The sequence below is a fragment of the Coenobita brevimanus genome, chromosome 96 (genome assembly GCF_032717465.1).
Source record: "Coenobita brevimanus isolate Jiangsu-jjx chromosome 96, ASM3271746v2, whole genome shotgun sequence".
Classification (NCBI taxonomy): domain Eukaryota; kingdom Metazoa; phylum Arthropoda; class Malacostraca; order Decapoda; family Coenobitidae; genus Coenobita; species Coenobita brevimanus.
This window is the reverse complement of record NC_137049.1, coordinates 22,014,839-22,033,763: the sequence shown is the minus strand read 5'-3', so window position 1 is coordinate 22,033,763 and position 18,925 is coordinate 22,014,839. Positions and strand designations below refer to the sequence as shown.

General features: G+C 39.4%; 1 protein-coding gene across 1 annotated transcript; it reads left to right on the top strand.

Moving 5' to 3' along the window:
- Positions 1-790: 790 nt before the first annotated feature.
- On the top strand, positions 791-18,520 carry LOC145413375 (abasic site processing protein HMCES). The gene is made up of 9 exons (XM_080283054.1): positions 791-893; positions 5,801-5,965; positions 8,744-8,849; positions 10,238-10,338; positions 11,083-11,179; positions 11,522-11,641; positions 14,589-14,696; positions 16,124-16,275; positions 17,310-18,520. The coding sequence occupies exons 1-9, from the start codon at positions 874-876 to the stop codon at positions 17,491-17,493; spliced, it is 1,053 nt and encodes a 350-aa protein (XP_080139180.1). The 5' UTR covers positions 791-873; the 3' UTR covers positions 17,494-18,520.
- Positions 18,521-18,925: the final 405 nt, after the last annotated feature.

The window sequence follows — 18,925 nt, the reverse complement described above, 5'->3', positions numbered from 1 at the left end:
GGACTGAGTACGTGGATTTGGATGGGTGTAACTGCTCTTAGTGATGGAACAGTAGATAGGCGAAGAGTCGTGTATCACCTCATTGTCTGTAATTTCTGCTTCCATTTGCCATTCCTGCCTGCGGTAACGCTGACGAGGCCCTAAAGTGGAAAATTAATTGAGACGATGTGAAACAAGTAAGTCCTAAATAGATGCAAGAGCATTAGGACTGTAGTGGGAGGTGTTTGTCAGAGTGGATCATTTTGCGTGCGGAAAACATTAGGGAGTAACAGACTGACTGAGTTGCTTCAAGAGATGGTACGGTATCTACAAAGTTTGGTGAGGAGGTAATCAATTAATCATTTAACTACATAAAGAGGTGTCAGACTGACCTATCATCCTGACACCTTCGAGTTCCATTATCGATGAGCGTCATTCGTTACCATGACAACACATGAACACTCGTCCTTGCACCAGAAAATAGTGTACCCCCAAAGAATTACGATATACTTTCCACTTGCACATTATCGTACCAGTGCATGTGATATATAATTTCGCAAATTCCCATACGCCTTGCATAATTGTAACTTCTGAATTCAGTACCTTTTACAACAATAAATGTTTCAATTCAAGAAACTACCATTCTAGGATCACAGACTGAACTACCGCAAATAACTGTACTGACAGTTATTTTACGAGGGAAAAGAAAAATGAAAGCATAAAATTACAGTACAGAACGTGGTTGAGGATGGTCTATCGGAGTCTGCGGGCTGAAACTTGTCGCCGCGGCGTCTACGCAATCGCCAATTTCCCGCGTTGCTCTGCATTTGATCTAATCGTGACAGATTCATCGTTGCAGTAGGGTGTCAGTCGTCAGTGTCTGCTCTTATCATCATGTGTGGTAGGACAGCATGGTATGTATTATGTAACAAACACTGTAGTTTATTGGAAAGTTAAATACAATATACTGGTAGCTGTGACAGGCGGGATGAACGCTGCTGTCAGTGTGGAGCCAATGACAGTTTTAATGCATGGACATCACTAATGACAAGTTTAATTTTCAGAGGCCAGAATTGAGCGGTGGCAGGGCAGCAGCGACAAAAATGAATGCTATATTTTAGTACGTATTAGGGATATCACAAAGTTCAAATGAGTCGGTGTACTTTTATTGCATCATGTAATTTTCTAGTAGTCCTATACAGTATTTTAAATTTTGTTTTTAGCTTTGTGGGTCGGATCACAGTAGGAGTCCTCCCATTTCTAGAATTTACAATTGTATTTTTGTCAGTAATTTATATCCTAGCTATCACCTTGACATGTTTAACAATTTGCTGATGATATTAAATGATCAGTCCGTATACAGCCTTATCACTTGTACGTGGATAAAGACTGCTTATGTTGGGCTGTCAGGTTAATTTGCCTTCAAGGTCAGTCCATCATTAATTGCTTCGTCCATACTAACGGCCTAACCAAGCCTAATTTAGCCGATCCTGATTTAACCTAACCTAAAATTGTCATAAATTGTTACTGGGAGCTCTCCTGCAATTTGTCTGGTGATTGTTATGTGCAGTTGCCTTCCAGATGGTTTTTTCAGTTTTACTTAGCATGTGCTTTGTGTGTGTGTGTGTGTGTGTGTGTGTGTGTGTGTGTGAGACACATCAGTAATTCTGCAGATAAGAATGCCAGTTGTTTATTGGGTGCTGAGTAGTAAAATTGGAGACACCGCACAACTTCAGAGTCGTACAATTTTAAATCCACCAAACGTTGGGAGGGTTTTGAATTCTGATCAGGGAAAATGTGGGGTTTAATTAAGTCTGTAAGTGAATTAAGTCAAGACAAGTACAGTACGAAAGTGCTAAAGAGCCCTGATATGGGGCTTCACATAAGTGTGCAGGGGTGAAGCACATCATTAAAAAAAATCATAAATATATCACAGACAGACAACTCCACTCCCAGAAATACATGTCTAAAAGTTAAACATTCAATTCCTGTTTTTAAAATATGAAAGTTTAAAAATGGTAAAGAACTTAAGATCGGGGCTGAGTTTTTAAAAGTATGATACCGAATAGCTTTTATGTGGTAAAATGGAACATGTGAGCTCTGTTTTGTATTTATTGAATTATAAAAATGAAAATAAATAATCCAAATAACATTTTTGATTGATAAAGGGTGAAACTTTCAAAGGTGACGTATTTACAGACAGTAGCTACTCTGACCAAACCCAGTGAACCTAACCTAACCAAAAATTTGCCTCCTTCATTCCAAACATCATTCTTTGGACCTAACCTTGGCATTCTTTGATCCTGACTTGTCATGCTTTAGACTTAATGAGAGTGTCTTTTGTTCCTAACTTGAGCATCATTTTGTCCAAACCTTGGCACCATCAGATATTTTATGGATACTGTATTGCATGAATGAGGCATATGAACCATACCTGTCGAAGAAATCTATGCAGTATTTTCTGATCCTAACCCCAAGCATCTGATGCACCTGACTTAGTATCCTGTGGTCTTTACCTTTGCTTAATATAAGCCTTATACTATAGTCTCACCAATCTAAAACCAAGGTTTGGGTGGAGTCCAGCCGGGGATTTCCCAGCGTACAGCGTTGCCTTGTTTCCTATACTCTGATTGGGTAGTGGCTGACCTGACACCGTTAAAGTTCGTCCGCTCACACCTCGCCACCTGGCCTGACATGACTTCACCCACTTCTGTGTGTGTGTGTGTGTGTGTGTGTGTGTTTTTTTTGTGTGTGTGTGTGTAAAGACAAACTAATTTAAGTTATAAATATAATTTAAGTTATATATATAACAAAGTGAACAGTGGAAGCACGTGACAGAAGCTTAATCTCCCTCCAATGGATTAACTCCCAGTATGGGCCTGGATGTTGCCGCTCGTGAGTGTTTTAACTTATTTATTTCTGTTAAGAAAATAACGTATGTTCTACTGATTCCTTCAAATTATATTATAAACGTAATTGTTACATTACTTACCCAACTTAGAACTACCGTGAAAGTCGGTAAAAGTAACTACATTTTTTTCAGCACCACTGTAAAATATGTATGCCACGTTTCTTTATTGATGTACAAGAGCCATATGCATTACAAGTTTACGTTCCTTTGATATGCTAGAATACTTACGTCTATATTGTATTAGTATGTGTGTACCTATCTGTGATGCCTATTACATATATAACAGAATCTACTCATCGCTCGTTTAGGAAGTATGGCATGGCTGCACCCAGCGCCAGACCCCACCCAAACCTTGGTTTTAGATTGGTGAGACTATAGCATTCTTTGAACCATAGCAGTTCTCGGGTAAAATTATGGCATACTTTGTAATTTAGTTGGTCATTGCTTAAACTTCAGAATTATGAAAGTGGGCACAGATTTTCTTATTACACTTCCTTCATCTCTGAATCCCAGTGATCTCTTACTGTGTTCACCCCCCCTCTTCCCCCCCCCCTTTTTTTTTTTTCTAGATTTCCAGAATCCTCCCCATTGTTGGTGGCATGTAAAACTGTTGGACTTTTGTGGGGTGTGGATTCATCACCCACTTTATTAAACAACCTTAGTATATTAATAAGCACAGACTTTGATAGTTAAGTAATGATGAATTAGAGAACAGTGATGAATATTATACCTTTCAAAAAATAACATGCTGGTCAAGGATGAAATTGGAACATACCCTTAAAGTGATGACTGGAAGCCAACATTAGTGCATGAGTCATGTAATATATATACCAGGGTACAGCAACTCGATGATGTACCTGTATTTGCATTGAGAAAGTGGAAGGTTAAAAAAAATAATAGGTACCATAACAAGGATTTAAGCTACTGCCTGACAGTGGAATGCAGACAGTACATACCATACCTATTTAAAGAATATAATCTCAGATATTAAGCATAAAGTACACCACATTCAAAAGCAATCTGGGTAGGTCATCAAAATACCAAGGCAGGCAAAGCTAAAGGAGTCACATTGACTTGCAGATAGCTATTCAGACTCAGATCTTCTTTCCTTTACTGAAATTTTTTTTATTACAATACAGTATTATGAGTACTGTAAATTTAAAATTGTAGGTACCGGTATGTGAAATAAGTGCAGCTCCTTGTACTTTCATTTTAAAATATCCCCTAAACTCAACCCAGGTAAGGGCACAGTAGGTTAAGTTACCTGTAGTACATCTTGGGGGTGAGGATGGTCCCATTTAATGGAGAAGAACAGATACAAGAGGAAATTGGAATTTTCACAGGTAAAATTATACTGTATTTTTATAGCTTTCTGTAGATTTTTTCCAGTTTGTTCATAATGTTGAAAAGGTGGGAAAAAAATGGTGTGGGGGTATATAACCCTAGCTTTTAAGTACATTACCTAGCCAAAACTATTTCCCTTACTAAGAAAACACAAACACGACAACACTCATTGTGAAACAATTGATCACTTGTATAAAGATACTTTGTTGATGGTGTGTACATAGAGTCAAAGTCCAATCTGAGACTAATACAGGTAGTGTTAAAAATACACTCAACCCCCTGCTATCACGCCTAATTGGTCACAGGAAACGCGCGTGATAGCTGAATACGCGAAAGCTGAACTGAACAATCAATGGGAAAATTTCTAATTGGTTTTTCGGTGGCCCATTTTTCTAACTTTTAACCACTTTATGCCTACGATTTCCTGCCAATCTCTCCTCTAACATGAAATAAAGCATTATTATATTAATAATAACAGTATAATGAATAAATAAACAACATAAAAGGCCATCAAACTTTTATAAGGATTACGGCTTGGGTGGTTTGATGGGTTCCGAGGCTTGGGAGTGGCTTAGTTGCTGCCAGATCTCTTTGGCTGTCTCTATTTCTTTAGTGTCCACAGCTAAAGGGGGTATCACATGGTACCTTATATCAGGAATGGGTAAGGAACATTTAAGTGGAACAAAACTTGGACGCTATCACACACGTTCCTCACACTGTCGTCAGAGCCCCATCTCAGTTGTAAACACGTGGTTACTTTATCGGCATCACAGTTTTTTTTGCATGAGAAATATTAACTCTTTATAAGGGTTTCAAAACGATTGATATTTATTCTAAAATACAATATTAATAAGTATTCAGTTTTAGGCTAAATTTCAATGCTGTAGTACAATATATTCTTTCGAGCCGCATGGGTTTTGGTCACTGTTTTGCCCGTCGTGTCCTCCGCAGGAATCCGTTCAGATGCATTCCAAATGCCCGTGCTATAATCGGGAATTTTACCACGTTAACGTTCCGATTAACTATCGTATCCTCTGCAAACCTCGTATGAAGTGCCGTGTGAATAAGTTTCACTTAGCCTGTCTTCAAACTCGATGCGTGATAGCGGTCTTGGAGTGCATGATAGCATGTATGGTTGTGCAATTGATGTGTGTGTGATAGCAAATAAATGTGATAGCTGAATGCGCGATAGCGGGGGGTTCAGTGTACTGTATATTATTCTTCACAGATTTCTTTTTTCCCCAACGGTTGCCAGTAGTTGTTGGGAAGCAGTTATATGCTTTTGGCGCTTTGTTTAGCTTGCAGTCCATAGAGATTATTATTTTACCATGGCCAGCCTCAATATGAGGATTCCTGTATTAGGAAGCATGACTTCATTTCACATGAGTGTTTGTCTGAAAGGTCCATGCCTGCTTGTAAGGAATCCCCAGAACAGCGTTTGCATTCCGGGAAAATGTTTTTCTGAAACTATACAGTCATAAACTTAAGTTTATCATCCAGTTTGCTGTGAACCAGTAATATTATGTAATAGGGTTGTTAGTAATACAGCCTGAGTTTGTCCAACAGTACCTTGGGACCAGATGAAGTGTGCCGGTCATGCAGTGTACGGACGGTAGGAAAGGATGGAAAAAAACAGTATCAAGCCCCACAGTGGAGGGATCATCCAGGTGACCATACCTACCGCCCGTCAACAAACATTGCTCCCACTCGTTACACACCTGTCATGATCAGGTGATTGCTTAGCTGATTGACCTTTTATAATTTACTTTTACAGTATTTATTTATTATGGTGGGTATTATTATTTTATTTATTTAATATGATTATTATTAGTAGTAGTAGTAGTATTGTTTTATTTATTTATTTATTTATTTTGTTATTTTTTATAAAAATTGACTTTTAACTCTCAGTTCTCTCTCAACTCATGATCAGTTCACCCATGTAGTTTCTGTTTCACCCTTTTATTATCCTATGATGCAGGCTTTCCCTCATGACCTCATGGAATTTATTCAAGTACTGTACCTATATGTTATTTTAAGTATCCAAAGTATCGTTTTATGGAGTTTTGTCAAGATATTACTGTGCCTAAGGCTGTTGGGCTAACACCTCATTACTTGGGCAGCTGATAAAAGGTTTATGTGGTTCTGAAGATCACATCACTGTGTTTTAAAAGTATTTACTTATTGTTTCTGTTTATTATTATCTATCTATCTATCTATCTATTGCCAGACGCCTCAATCCTGTTTGGGGTGGCCACAAACAAATCGCCTCCAAGTCGCCCTGTCCCCCGCCATTTCACTGCCCTGCTCCCAACTCACACCCCCCTCTCTCATATACCTCTCCACCCCATCCCTCCATCTCATCCTCCGCCTCCCCCTCCCCCTTCCCCCCTCCACCTCACTCACATACACTCTCTTCGTCAGTCTTTCACCCTCCATCCTCTCCACATGGCCAAACCACCTCAGTGTGTTCCTGATAACGCTTCCTATCACATCCACATCCACACCACAACACTCCTTTATATCCTCATTCGTCAGCCTGTCTCCCCATGTGACTCCACAGGCTCCTCTTAAATAACTCATTTCCACTGCTCTCACTCTTGACTTGTGTCCTTCCAACAATGTCCAAGCTTCACTTCCGTACGTTAGGGTTGGTATCACAATACTGTCATGTAGTAACTTTCTCACTTCCATGCTCACTTCCCTGTTTCTTATCACTGCTTTCAAAGAACCAGCAACCTTTCTTCCCTGCTGTACCCTTTCAAGCACTTCACCCTCCAAACCTCCATCCTTACTCATCACACTACCCAAGTACATAAACGTACTCACATTTTCCAATTCCTCACCATCCAACCTCGCTGTACATTCACGAACTTCACCTCTCTCAAAGACCATCACTTTACTCTTCCCTACATTCACCTTTAGATTCCATTTCTTACACACTCTCTCAAACTCATCCACCAAGCCTTGCAGCTCCCCTTCATCTTCACTCAACAACACAGTATCATCTGCAAACAACAGTACAGGGAGTTTCCAAACACTATCCTCTCTCACCAGGGCCACTCCAGCATCCACTACCCTACCTTGTACCTCTTTTATTACCCCATCCATGTACAGATTGAACAACCATGGAGACATGACTTATCCCTGTTTCAACCCAACTTTCAAAGAGAAAAATTCACTTAGTTCACCATCCACACGCACTGCAGCCTTTGCACCATCATACATTCTCTTCACAGCATTCAACAACTTCCCATCTACTCCATATATTCTTAACACTTTCCACAATCCTTGTCTATCCACCCTGTCATATGCTTTCTCCAAATCCATGAAAGCTGCATACAACTTCTTTCCCTTCTCTAGAAACTTTTCCACTAAAGATCTAAGAATGAATATCTGATCTACACAACCTCTTCCCTTCCTAAAGCCTCCCTGTTCTTCTCCAACTAATTTCTCTGTTCTTTCTCTAACTCTGTCTATAAGTATCCTACCATACACTTTTCCTATTATACTAAGAAGACAAATGCCCCTATGATTACCACACACTTCTTTTTCCCCTTTTCCTTTGTACTGTACAAGGGAATAATTATACCTGACTTCCAATCCTCTGGGACTCTACCTTCCTCCCAGGCCAATCTGCACATCTTCCACATCCATTCTACTACTATCTCTCCCCCATGCTTCAGCATTTCACCACACACTCCATCAATTCCTTGGGCTTTCCCCGATTTAACTTTCTTCATTGCTTCCACAACTTCTATCCTACTGATTTCTTCCTGTCTTCTCACCTCCCTCCTTCTCCCAGCCATTCCCCAGCCACTTATACTTGCATTACTTCCATCCTCTACGTTCAACAATTCCTTAAAGTGTTCTCTCCATCTGCTCACTTTTTCTCCCTTCTCCACTAGTAATCTACCATTTTTATCTTTCACTCCCCTGCTAACTTCACTTCCACCCTGTCTTACTCTTTTCATTTCTCTCCAGAACATTTTCTTACAGTCCCTCCACTTTACACTCAGATTCCTTCCAAATTCCTCATCCACTCTCTTCTTACTTTCTCTTACTAACCTTTTATTATTATGATGTATCAATATTTATGTTCACAAGTGCACCCGTTAACACCAGAAAATATGGTATACCATAATAGGATGAAAATAAGCTGTTTCATCACCTGTCCAAGAATTTTTGGAATAAGCTTATTCTTGCTCTGAAAGTACTGCAGTGATGAAATTAATGTTCTTTTTTCATACTGAGCCTTTTTATCAGTTAAGAATGTTCTAGATCCCCCACTCCATGTGGAAAAAGGAAACAGAGTTATATTGCTGATAATTATGAGTATTTGGAGTAAATCTGAGTGGTGATTAGGATTCACAGCTCACGTAATGCTGCTAAGGGGCAGTAATTGGTCACTCCCATAAGTGGATTAAGTAGCTTAACCCTGGCACACTCCTGTTGGGGCAACAGAAAACTAAATGATAGACACTTTGAGCTAAGTTGTCATTCCCATATCAGTGAGCACCATGTACGAGGAGTGAAGCGGGAGAATGAGGGGAGTGAGCTGCCTTCTCAGTGTATCATCCAGCCCATGCTGTGGGGTCTCATCCCTCCATTTTATAAGGTAAGAACAATCCCTGATAAATACTTGCTCTGAAAGTTATCATCATCATCATCATAACCTTTTTTTTTTTAGGGACTGATAAAAATACTTGGAAATAGCAAGAATAAATTAGAAGGCACTGTTAGAGTGCAGGAGTTAATTATTTGATTGCTTTATTCAGTACACAAATTACTTATTTTCTGTTTTTGGAGGACTTGAATAATGTGTCAATTTATGTATGGCCTTTGTGATAAAATGACCTGGAAATAGAGAGAATAAATTAGAAGGCATTATTGGGGTGAAGAGGTTAATGATTTAATTGCATTACTTCATACACAAATTATTTGTCTTCTGTTTTTGGAGTGTAATAACCGAACTAAAACTTAAAAAATTAATCACACTGTTCTTGTTGAGATTCGATCTCAGGCCCTTGTGCTCCATACACATGCTTGTTACCACTTAGCCAAACAGAGGATACCCGCTTTGCCTCTGAGCAGCGCTGGCTTTTTTTTTATATATATACATCACTCTTTTCTCCTCTTGTTGATTAATTTGGGGAGTTTCGAACGTGTGTTAGCGTAGCATCGGAAGCCACCAATGGGGACACTGTGGACCACACCAAACAGCTCATCCCCGGGATGTAAAGACTAGAACACTGTCTGCTAACCAACAGCATCATTGCCCTCCAAGCTTTGCCTCATATCCCACGCTGCTGCCAACCAATGAAATAACTGAAATGAAACTTAACAAATTAATCACTGGTCTGACCGAGATTCGATCTCAAGCCCTATCTCTCCATACGTGTGCACATTGCCACTGATCCAAACAGAGGATTCCCACTTTGCCTGTAGTCTAGGCAATGCAAGCTTTTTTATATATACCTCATTACTGGAGGACTTGAATAATGTGTGAATTTATGTATGGTCCCATTCACTAGGCACCTTTATGATAGTTGCTGATTGTTTGTTTTCCATATCCTGTATCAAATTTCTGTCTAAACATTTGATGCATTAATGTCATGGGAGCTTTGGTAAGGATGGTGATGGTGTTATGCAAAGTTAAACTTGGGAACCTTAAAGCATATATGTTAACAGATTCTTTGGTTTTTGTACATTTTAAAATCCAGAATATTACTATACTGTATTGTACTGTACATGTACAGTATACTCCGCTTCATGAATGATCTACCATGTTGGTAACCTAATGATATGATATTCAGGTTCCAGCTGTGACGTTTGTCGAATTGTTACCCTACTTTCACAAACAGCTCAGTGAAACCAGCTTATCAGTATTTGAATCAGTGAACAAGTCAAGTAGAAAATTATTATAAGAACTGCCATAATGGAAGCTTGCTTTACATAGCTAGGGTGATGCTATTCAGCTGTATCTGACATTGCTTTACACTACAGGGAGAAAATGCTACAGGCCATGGCTACAGCACCACAAATTGCCGATTGGAAGACATTGAAGAAAAGAAGTCATATAAACCTTCTCTCGTCAAGGGCCAGAGGTACACCAGTGAAACTGATATAATATTTTCTCTTGTCAACCTTTTGGATATAACTTAATTAGTGAGGCTGTTACATTGAAAAATTGTACATTCTCTCTCTCTCTCTCTCTCTCACTTGATAATTTGACTCAGCTTAGAACCAGGATTAGTTGTAGCCTAGTCCACAGTAACCTGTTCACTATGGTACATCCTCATTAAGCTAAATAAAAGTAATGTAAGCGAGATTTGGTGACTTTGGTGAAAAAATTTTTAGAGGAATATGAGCTCACAGGACCTTACTATGATGTGACTCCAACAGTTCAGAAAACACTCCCTTACACAGAAGATACATGTTGATTATATTTTTAGCACATGAGAAGACATTATGCCTAGTTTTTTTTTTTTTTTTTTTTTTTTTTTTTTTTTTTTTTTCCAACTGTTGGGAAGTAATTGGTTTGGATGCTTGGTTTATCTTCTAGTCCTTACAAAATATCAGCTGTACCATGACCAGCCTCAGTGTAGGGATTACTTTAAGAGGAAATGTATAATTTGAATAATTAAATAATTGTTAGGCTTCATTAGTTGGAGTCGGGATTCTGGGGCTTGAGTGATGTGTGAATGATTTGGTGACCCCAGGCTTGCATTTGACAGTGCTCCCACTTTTGTAGTTTCTCTTTTCTTGTCTGGATCCTACCTCATCCTGTCCATTGGCAGAGAAGCAAAAGTCAGGGTGGTAATGATAATGATGCTTGGTTTGTTCTTCAGGTGTGTGGTGCTGTGTGATGGGTTCTATGAATGGCAATCTACCAAAGGCAACAAGAACAAACAGCCGTACTTCATCCATGCACCTCAGCCAGAAGGAGTGAGTAGGTTTAGTAAAATTGATTACGTCACTGTCATTTTTGTTGTTTGATTGGAAGTGGATTAAGCAACAGCGGTAAAGAATATACCGGTATTGACAGGTTTATGAATGGAAATTATGAGAGCAGAGAATAGGTAATTATTAATGCTAGTGTTGTTCAGAGAAGGAATGTGGCAGTGGAGAAAGCTCAGCATTGAGATTATATACTGTAATGATGAACTGATTTGTTTTTTTATTACCTCCCATTGTATCCAACCCCCCACTTTACCATTCGTCGAGATCTTACCTAATTCCTGTCACAAACCATACAGCTTTTACCCTCTCGTTCCTTCGTTTTCAAAGGTAAAAATCTGGGACCGCAGTACCTGGGATGTGAAAGGAGTGTGGAGTGAGGAGGAGGGATGGAAAGGGCCCAAGCTTCTCAAAATGGCGGGTATCTTCTCGATTTGGATGTCCGCAGAGGTAAGAATATTGCATTAATTTCTTGTTTTTTGTTTAACTTAATATTTCTTCTTATCAGTTAATGGAGGGAAGATTTGTATGTATCATCCAGTCCCTCGTTGCCCCATGAGGAGTGTAGGAGCCCGGGGCTAGGCAGTTGGCCCCGACATTTAAGATGAGAGTGACCAGCGTCACTCATCCCTGAGTGGCATTACATGAGCAATCAACCCCAACCACCCCTTTGATATAAACTTTCACTGGCTCAATCCTATTGGAGCACAATAATTACCCACTAAACCACCAGGTGCCAAAATTTGTTTATATGGTTACCACCTAGAGTAGTAAATGGTTTCCTGATGCACAGGAAACCATTTGGCTTGTCACTGAGTGTAGTCACCCACAGGCTGAAGGAAGTGGAAAGAATGAAGGAAAGAAAGACAGAAGAGAGAGTGTAAAGTCACCCGTAGGCAGAAGGACAAGGAAAGGATGAAGGTAAGAAAGACAGAAGAGAATGGAAGGAAAGAAGGATGGAGAGGAAAGAGCAGACACCCAAGAGCAGCACTACATCGAGTGAGTGGATGGTGAGTGCCCCCACCTACCACAAATGGAGGGAAGATAGTGTCATTAAACAAGATAACAGTACAACAGCCAGTCACCATTTACCCCACACAAGGCATATGGGTGTAGTCTGGCAGCTATAGTCATGTATTAAATGGTAGAATAGTAACCTATGTTCTTACTAGCTTCTTGTATGATAAATAAAACTTCTTATTGTTTTTCCTTGGGAGATATGAGCCATTGTGCGTACTGCACTGCTGTCACCTCGATGTACAGTATAACTGCAAAAAAATAGATTAGGAAAAAAAAAAATCCATGTATCCATCCATCATCCAATCCTACGTTGCCCCATGAGGAGTATAGGAGCCCGGGGCTAGGCAAGTTGGTCCTGACATTTAAGATGAGAGTGACTAGCCTGACTCATCCCTGAGTGGCATTTCGTGAGCTGTAAACCCCAACCACCCCTTGGATATAAACCTGCACCGGCTCAATCCGATTGGAGCGCTGTAATTACCCACTAACCCACCAGGCGCCATAATTTGGTTATGTGGTTACCACCCAGCATAGTAAATGGTTTCCTGGTGTTCAGGAAACCATTTGGCTTGTCACTCAGTGTAGTGTCACCCCCAAGTAGAAGGAAGAGGAAAGAATGAAGGAAAGAGAGACAAGAGGGAGTTTAAAGTCACCTGTAGGCAGAAGGAGGAGGAAAGAATGAAGGAAAAAAAGACAGAAGAGGATGGAAGGAAAGAAGGATGGAGGAGAGGAATGAAGATAAGTAATAGCCACAAAAAATAAATAAGAATTTCCATACGTACTGTATACAGTACATACAGAAGTAGATATATGTGCAGATGGTTAAGCTTGAAATATAGAGCCAGGATTCTGAGGATTTGAATGAGTGGCCTGTTCACTAGTCATGAGTGGGTATTTGTGTTTGTTTACTGTGTCTTTGTTTTTGGAGTGTACCTCCCCTTATGTTTAGGTGGTGGTGATGTAGCACCAAGAGCATAGGCCGGTCACCTACAATACCTTGATCCTGTCATTCCAGTGTCACCCTTTTTTAGGTATTCTCATTACCACCAGATTTTATTCCATTTCATTCGTTCATTCATCACCGAATTAGATTAGATTTTATTTCACATAAGGAAAACCTTTCTTCATGATTGAAAGTCATTAGCACTTTCAGCCCAGTAATGTGTTTTATATTGGGGTGCAAGACTTCTTATCATCGAGTCCCATATTATCCCATCAAGAGCAAGGCCTAGGCCTGGAGGATAGGGCACTCACTTAAAAATTTTGAAGGTAATAGTGACTGGTCTCTTTTCCTTAAGCAGTACTAGCTATTTCATTAACTGCATAATATAGCGGTTTGTTGTTGTGGTTTCCATTAGCCTGGTTCAGTCTTTACACTTAATAAGTTGCAATACAAAACTGAATTTCCCCCCCCTTTTTTTTTTTTTTTTTTTTTTTTTTTTTTTTTTTTTTTTTTTTTTTTTTTCTCCAGGCTTGTCATTCTTATCTTGGATTTCCTTCCTACATAGGGATAGGATGAGGTAGAGTTTGGAAAGAGAAAGCACAATAGAGGGAGCACTATCAACATCATTTCCAATGTAATGGACTGAGCACTCATTCTCCCACTGTTCAAGCCTCCTGAATCATGGCTCTTACCTCAGAGACAGTTGCATCTGTACCTATTTTAGGGGTATTTTTCTTTAAATATTCATTTCACATTTTCTTCCATGTTAAGAATCAATCCATTGGCTGTAAAGGTAAAAAAATGGGGTAGGGGGAGTGCTAAGCCCTGATCTTGTGTTCCTACATGCATACTGTAATTCTTCCAACCAACTCAGTCCCCTATCACATCCCAAATCTTGTCAGTTTCCATGCCTCATATTCCCGAACACTCGTCTACCATATTCCTCCACTATCTTGGCTTACCACACTTCCCATGTTCTTTCATGCATTCATTCATTCATTCATTCATCATCTAATCCTGTGGTGCCCCATAAGGAGTGTAGGAGCCTGGGGCTAGGCATGTTGGTCCTGGCATTAAAGATGATAGTGACCAGTGTCACTCATCCCTGACTGGCATTATGTGCACAATAAACCCCAACCACCCCTAGGATATAAACCTGCACCAGCTCAGTCCGATTGGAGCGCCTTAATTACCCGCTAAACCACCAGGCACCACAATTTGGTTATGTGGTTACCACCCAGTGTAGTAAATGGTTTCTTGGTGTACAGGAAACCATTTGGCTTGTCACTCAGTGTAGAGTCACCCATAGACTGAAGGAAGGAAAGAAGGAAAGAAAGATAGAAGAGGAAGAAAGGAAAGAAAAGAGGAAAGGGCAGTCACCTGAGAGCATCACTACATTGAGTGATCGAACTAATGAATCTCTACGTCACCCAGGGAGGAGAGGTGATGAGCTACTCTGTGGTAACAAAGGCATCTGAGGGGAAGTTTACATCTCTGCATCATCGTGTTCCAGCCATACTCAACACAGACCAGGAAGTACAGGTAAACCGGGCAGTTTACTTTTTGTTGACAGCCAGTCTTCATTAAACAGTACTATAAGAGAGGGGTGTTTCCCAGTGTAGCATAATATTGGTACGGTACTCCAAGTTGAGGAAGATTGGCAAATCAGGTTAATAGGTAACAATGAAGCTTTATGAGGTCATTTTTCTTTAGTTCACCACTGGTTTAGTGAGATAAAAGAATGTAAAAAGATAATGTGTGACTTGTAGTAACTGACTATATAAACCCCTTTAATATCTTGGAATAACTCCTTTTCTGGGAGGGCACCTTAAGTGCTGTCTTTTATCCCTTTACTTTGAAATGTCTCCTTTAAGCTGAATATGATAATCTGTTTGGGTAATAAAAGGAAATAGATATCATCGTACTGAAATGATTAAGATACAATATAACTTTTTTTTTCTTTTTCTTCTTTTCTTTAGCTCCAGGAGTTTGGGGTTTTACCTTGAGGTTTCTTTCCTTTTCAGCCCATGTTCCCAGTGAAATTAAATCTCCCTGCCCACCTTACATATCATGGATTGGTGCAAGCAGTCGTGATTACATTATTTGGAATTTATGGCAGTGGCTGAGTGAGTGAATAAATATGTGGCCCATTTCAGTGTTCATGCTGTTGATTAGTTCTCCTTTTATATAATTTTTATCTTTTTGTGCTCTCGGGATTCTACCGTACAACACCTTTGGATGCGAAAATGAGACAGGAAAAAATGATGGTGTTAGAATAGATATTAACTCGCTCACTATGGCGTTATCTTTCTTATGGTTTGTTTGTAATCTGAGGATGCTTTTTTCTGCTTCGGAGAGATTTCATGCCCAAAATGAAGGGGTCAAGCAAAGTATGCTAGACCTCTGATATTCATGAGCAGATTCAGGGAACAAAGCTGCAAATATCTCTGGAGCACTAATAATTCAGTATGTTGTGAAGGGAATATTGTATAAGGGACATCTTCATGATAGTACATAAAGTAATGAGGAAAATAGTGTTGGAAGCTCTCTGTCTTCCTTGTAACAACTAGAACAGGTTAGAACACACATGGAACTAGATGGTACACATGACCACAATCAATGCAGAATTTTCAGCAAGTCTTCACTTCCTCCTGAGCATTATAGGTGCTTTCTCAGCTTCTACTGTACAGATTGATTGAGAGCCACAGTAAGAGAAAAAGTTTACCGTGATTTTCAGCAACAGCTCCAGTCAGCAAATGGACTAACCGCGTGTCGTGTAAAAATATCTATGGATCTAGAGGGTCCACTTTATTGTGGGTCTGTGGTGAGAATGAACACATAGTTATTTGTTCTGTCTATCTGTCTATAGTCAGATGCCATAATCCCATAAGGGATGGCTGTTTGGCTTTGAGTTAAGAACTTTAGCAGACATCTTATATCATAACATTGACAGAAGTTTCTGCTCTTAGGACTGGCTGGACTTTGGACATGTGAACTACAGAACAGCTCTGAGCCATCTAGCCAAGGGACAGCCTGATTTAGAGTGGTATCCAGTCTCAACACAGGTCAACAATTCCCGCAATCAAGAGCCTGAACTCAACCACCCCATTGACCTTGACAAGTTAGTTGGTTTATGTGTAACAAGAGTTAGTAATGATAATGCCAATGATGAGATTACACCACCATACTACTACTAATAATAATAACAATAATCTGGTCTTTTGTTTCTTTTGGCATTTAAGTTATTACTGTATTGGTATTCTTCATGTTTAATTGGTAGGATTTTTAGAGTTTAAGTATCCAATAGATTAGAACGTGTTACAGGTCCTTTTTGTTAGGGATACGCATATGAAAGCCCAGTCATAAGATGAAACAAAAGCTTCTGTGGTATCCTTCAGATGAAGAGGAATTTAATTTCATATGCTATTAAATGACCATTTGAAATGAACATTTTGGAATAATCCAACTTTTTGTACTACTTCCAGTAATAAAGAACAGTGCTGATCAAAGTCACTTATCCTGAACTTTGTAACTTCAAAATTTATTTTCTTTTAACTCCCAGTCGAAGCTTTGCAAACTCCAGACTGAAAGATTTCAAGATAATTAGATCCCACTGAGTGAACAAATGATAGTAAATAATCAGGCCTACTTAATTTGAATAATAGTATTTGCTTATTGATTTTTGACCATTTATAAGATTAAAAGTCCCAAGATAAGCATTAGGCTCAGAAGTGCTTTTATGGCTAGTGAGAGCAGTGGAAATGAGTTTTTTAAGAGGAGCCTGTGGAGTCACATGGAGAGACAGGCTGACGAATGAGGATATAAAGGAGCGTTGTGGTGTGGATGTGATAGGAAGCGTTATGAGGAATACACTGAGGTGGTTTGGCCATGTGGAGAGGATGGAGGGTGAAAGACTGACGAAGAGAGTGTATGTGAGTGAGGTGGAGGGGGGAAGAGGGAGAGGGAGGCCGAGGATGAGATGGAGGGATGGGGTGGAGAGGTTATATGAGAGAGGGGGGTGTGAGTTGGGAGCAGGGCAGTGAAATGGCGGGGGACAGGGTGACTTGGAGGCGATTTGTTTGTGGCCACCCCAAGCGGGATTGAGGCGTCTGGCAATAGATAGATAGATAGTTTACAAATATATTCTTTCCCCAGGAAGCCACCTCAGTCTGCCAGCAGTCAGCTGATGTCAAACTGGCTCAAAATGGGCTCAGGCAGGGTCAAGAAGGAAGAGAAGAGTGGAAACATCAAAGAGAAAGAGGTCAAGAAAGAAAATGGAAAAGATGATGAGGTAAAAGAAGAAAATGTTAAAGAGGAGCCAGGTAGCAGTGACAAGTAATAAGGAGCCTGAAGTGTGATCCAAACTCCTGACATTCAGGCTGATACAGAGATAGCTATGTTAAGTGAATTGTCAGGTAAGCTTTGAGTTCCACACTTTTTATACCTCAGAATAGATTGTTAGGTGACACGACAGGCAAGCTTGGAGTTCTGTGTATACCTCGTAAAGCAATTTTTTGTTATGTTGGACAAGTTTAATCCATAGTTTCCTTTCAGAGGGAAGTAGAGCTAGTTCTTAGGTGGGTGTAGATTGTTTAATTCAGGAGAGGTTACAGTTATTTTTTATATGCGTAATTTGCCAGCAAATGAGGGCGACATTTTTCTTTTTGTTTAGTGCTGAATAATAATTTTTGGCTATGCATACACTTACAAACATACTATTTTATGATGCAAAATTATGTGCAATATTATTTGCTCAGAAAATTTCCTTGGAAATGTGGAGTGCTATACCTGATTTCTGTTTACTAAAGGAAAGCTTGAAAATCCCTGCATAGTACATTACTGAATATATTTTAGAATGCCTCGCTGAGAACCCCAGTGTGAGGTGCAGTCTCTAATGAAGTGTCTTGGAGTAGGCAGTAAAGCTGGTATCTTAATTGAAAGCCAAGAATTTAAAGTATCAGAGTGAAGTACAGTAATATGCTTAGTGTATCGGAGTGTAACAGATAGCAGTACTGTACCTGAGTGTTTCATAATTTACACAGTTAAAATCCCGAATATGCAGTTGTTCACATACGATATATGTGTTATTATCTCAAAGCATTGACATTCATAGACACAGCTTAATATTCCTAAATCCCAGTAAGCTGAAGTACTTGGCAGTGAATTGAGAACTGAAAAAGCTTTATATTTTACCAGTGAATATAGTAGTTCAGTCAGTTACATATACCAGTGTATTTTATACTAGATACCATAGTTAGTTTAAAGATACTATAGCTGTTTTGTAGTTGAATAATACTCAGATGAAAGAGATGCACTTGAACAAAGCTTAATCCTTGAAGACATAAATGAATACTTTGATAAATGTGTTTGTGGCAAGAAACCATTTAGTATAACTACTGGTACTTCAATATGATTATTTATTTTTGTGTTTTAATCTTGTTAATTATACACCAGACTACATGATTCATCTTAGGAAAGTTCTCTCACAGTGAAAGGGTTACTGAAGACTGTGTCAGACACCTGCAGTTCAAAAGTCACTCCTAAGCTGAATAAAATTGTCTAGGCATAGCAAGAATAAAATACAAAATAACATGTGATTGAAGAAGTTAACCAGTTGCATGGGTAATGAAAAATTAATACTCAGTTTTAAGGCAGTCAGGCCAATATACAGGTAATAGTTTTCGCTATGCCACCGCCACATTTTTACTACCCATACCAGTAACTACATTTATGACAATATGCACAAAAGACATGACATTTGCCATATAACA

What these genes read in the sequence shown, in the direction of transcription:
- LOC145413375 (XM_080283054.1), top strand. Translation starts at nt 874, where the DNA reads ATGTGTGGTAGGACAGCATG. An exon ending in ATGTGTGGTAGGACAGCATG is followed by an intron (nt 894 to 5,800) that starts GTATGTATTATG and finishes TTTGTCCAACAG; the next exon opens with TACCTTGGGACCAGATGAAG. An exon ending in TACACACCTGTCATGATCAG is followed by an intron (nt 5,966 to 8,743) that starts GTGATTGCTTAG and finishes TTCCCATATCAG; the next exon opens with TGAGCACCATGTACGAGGAG.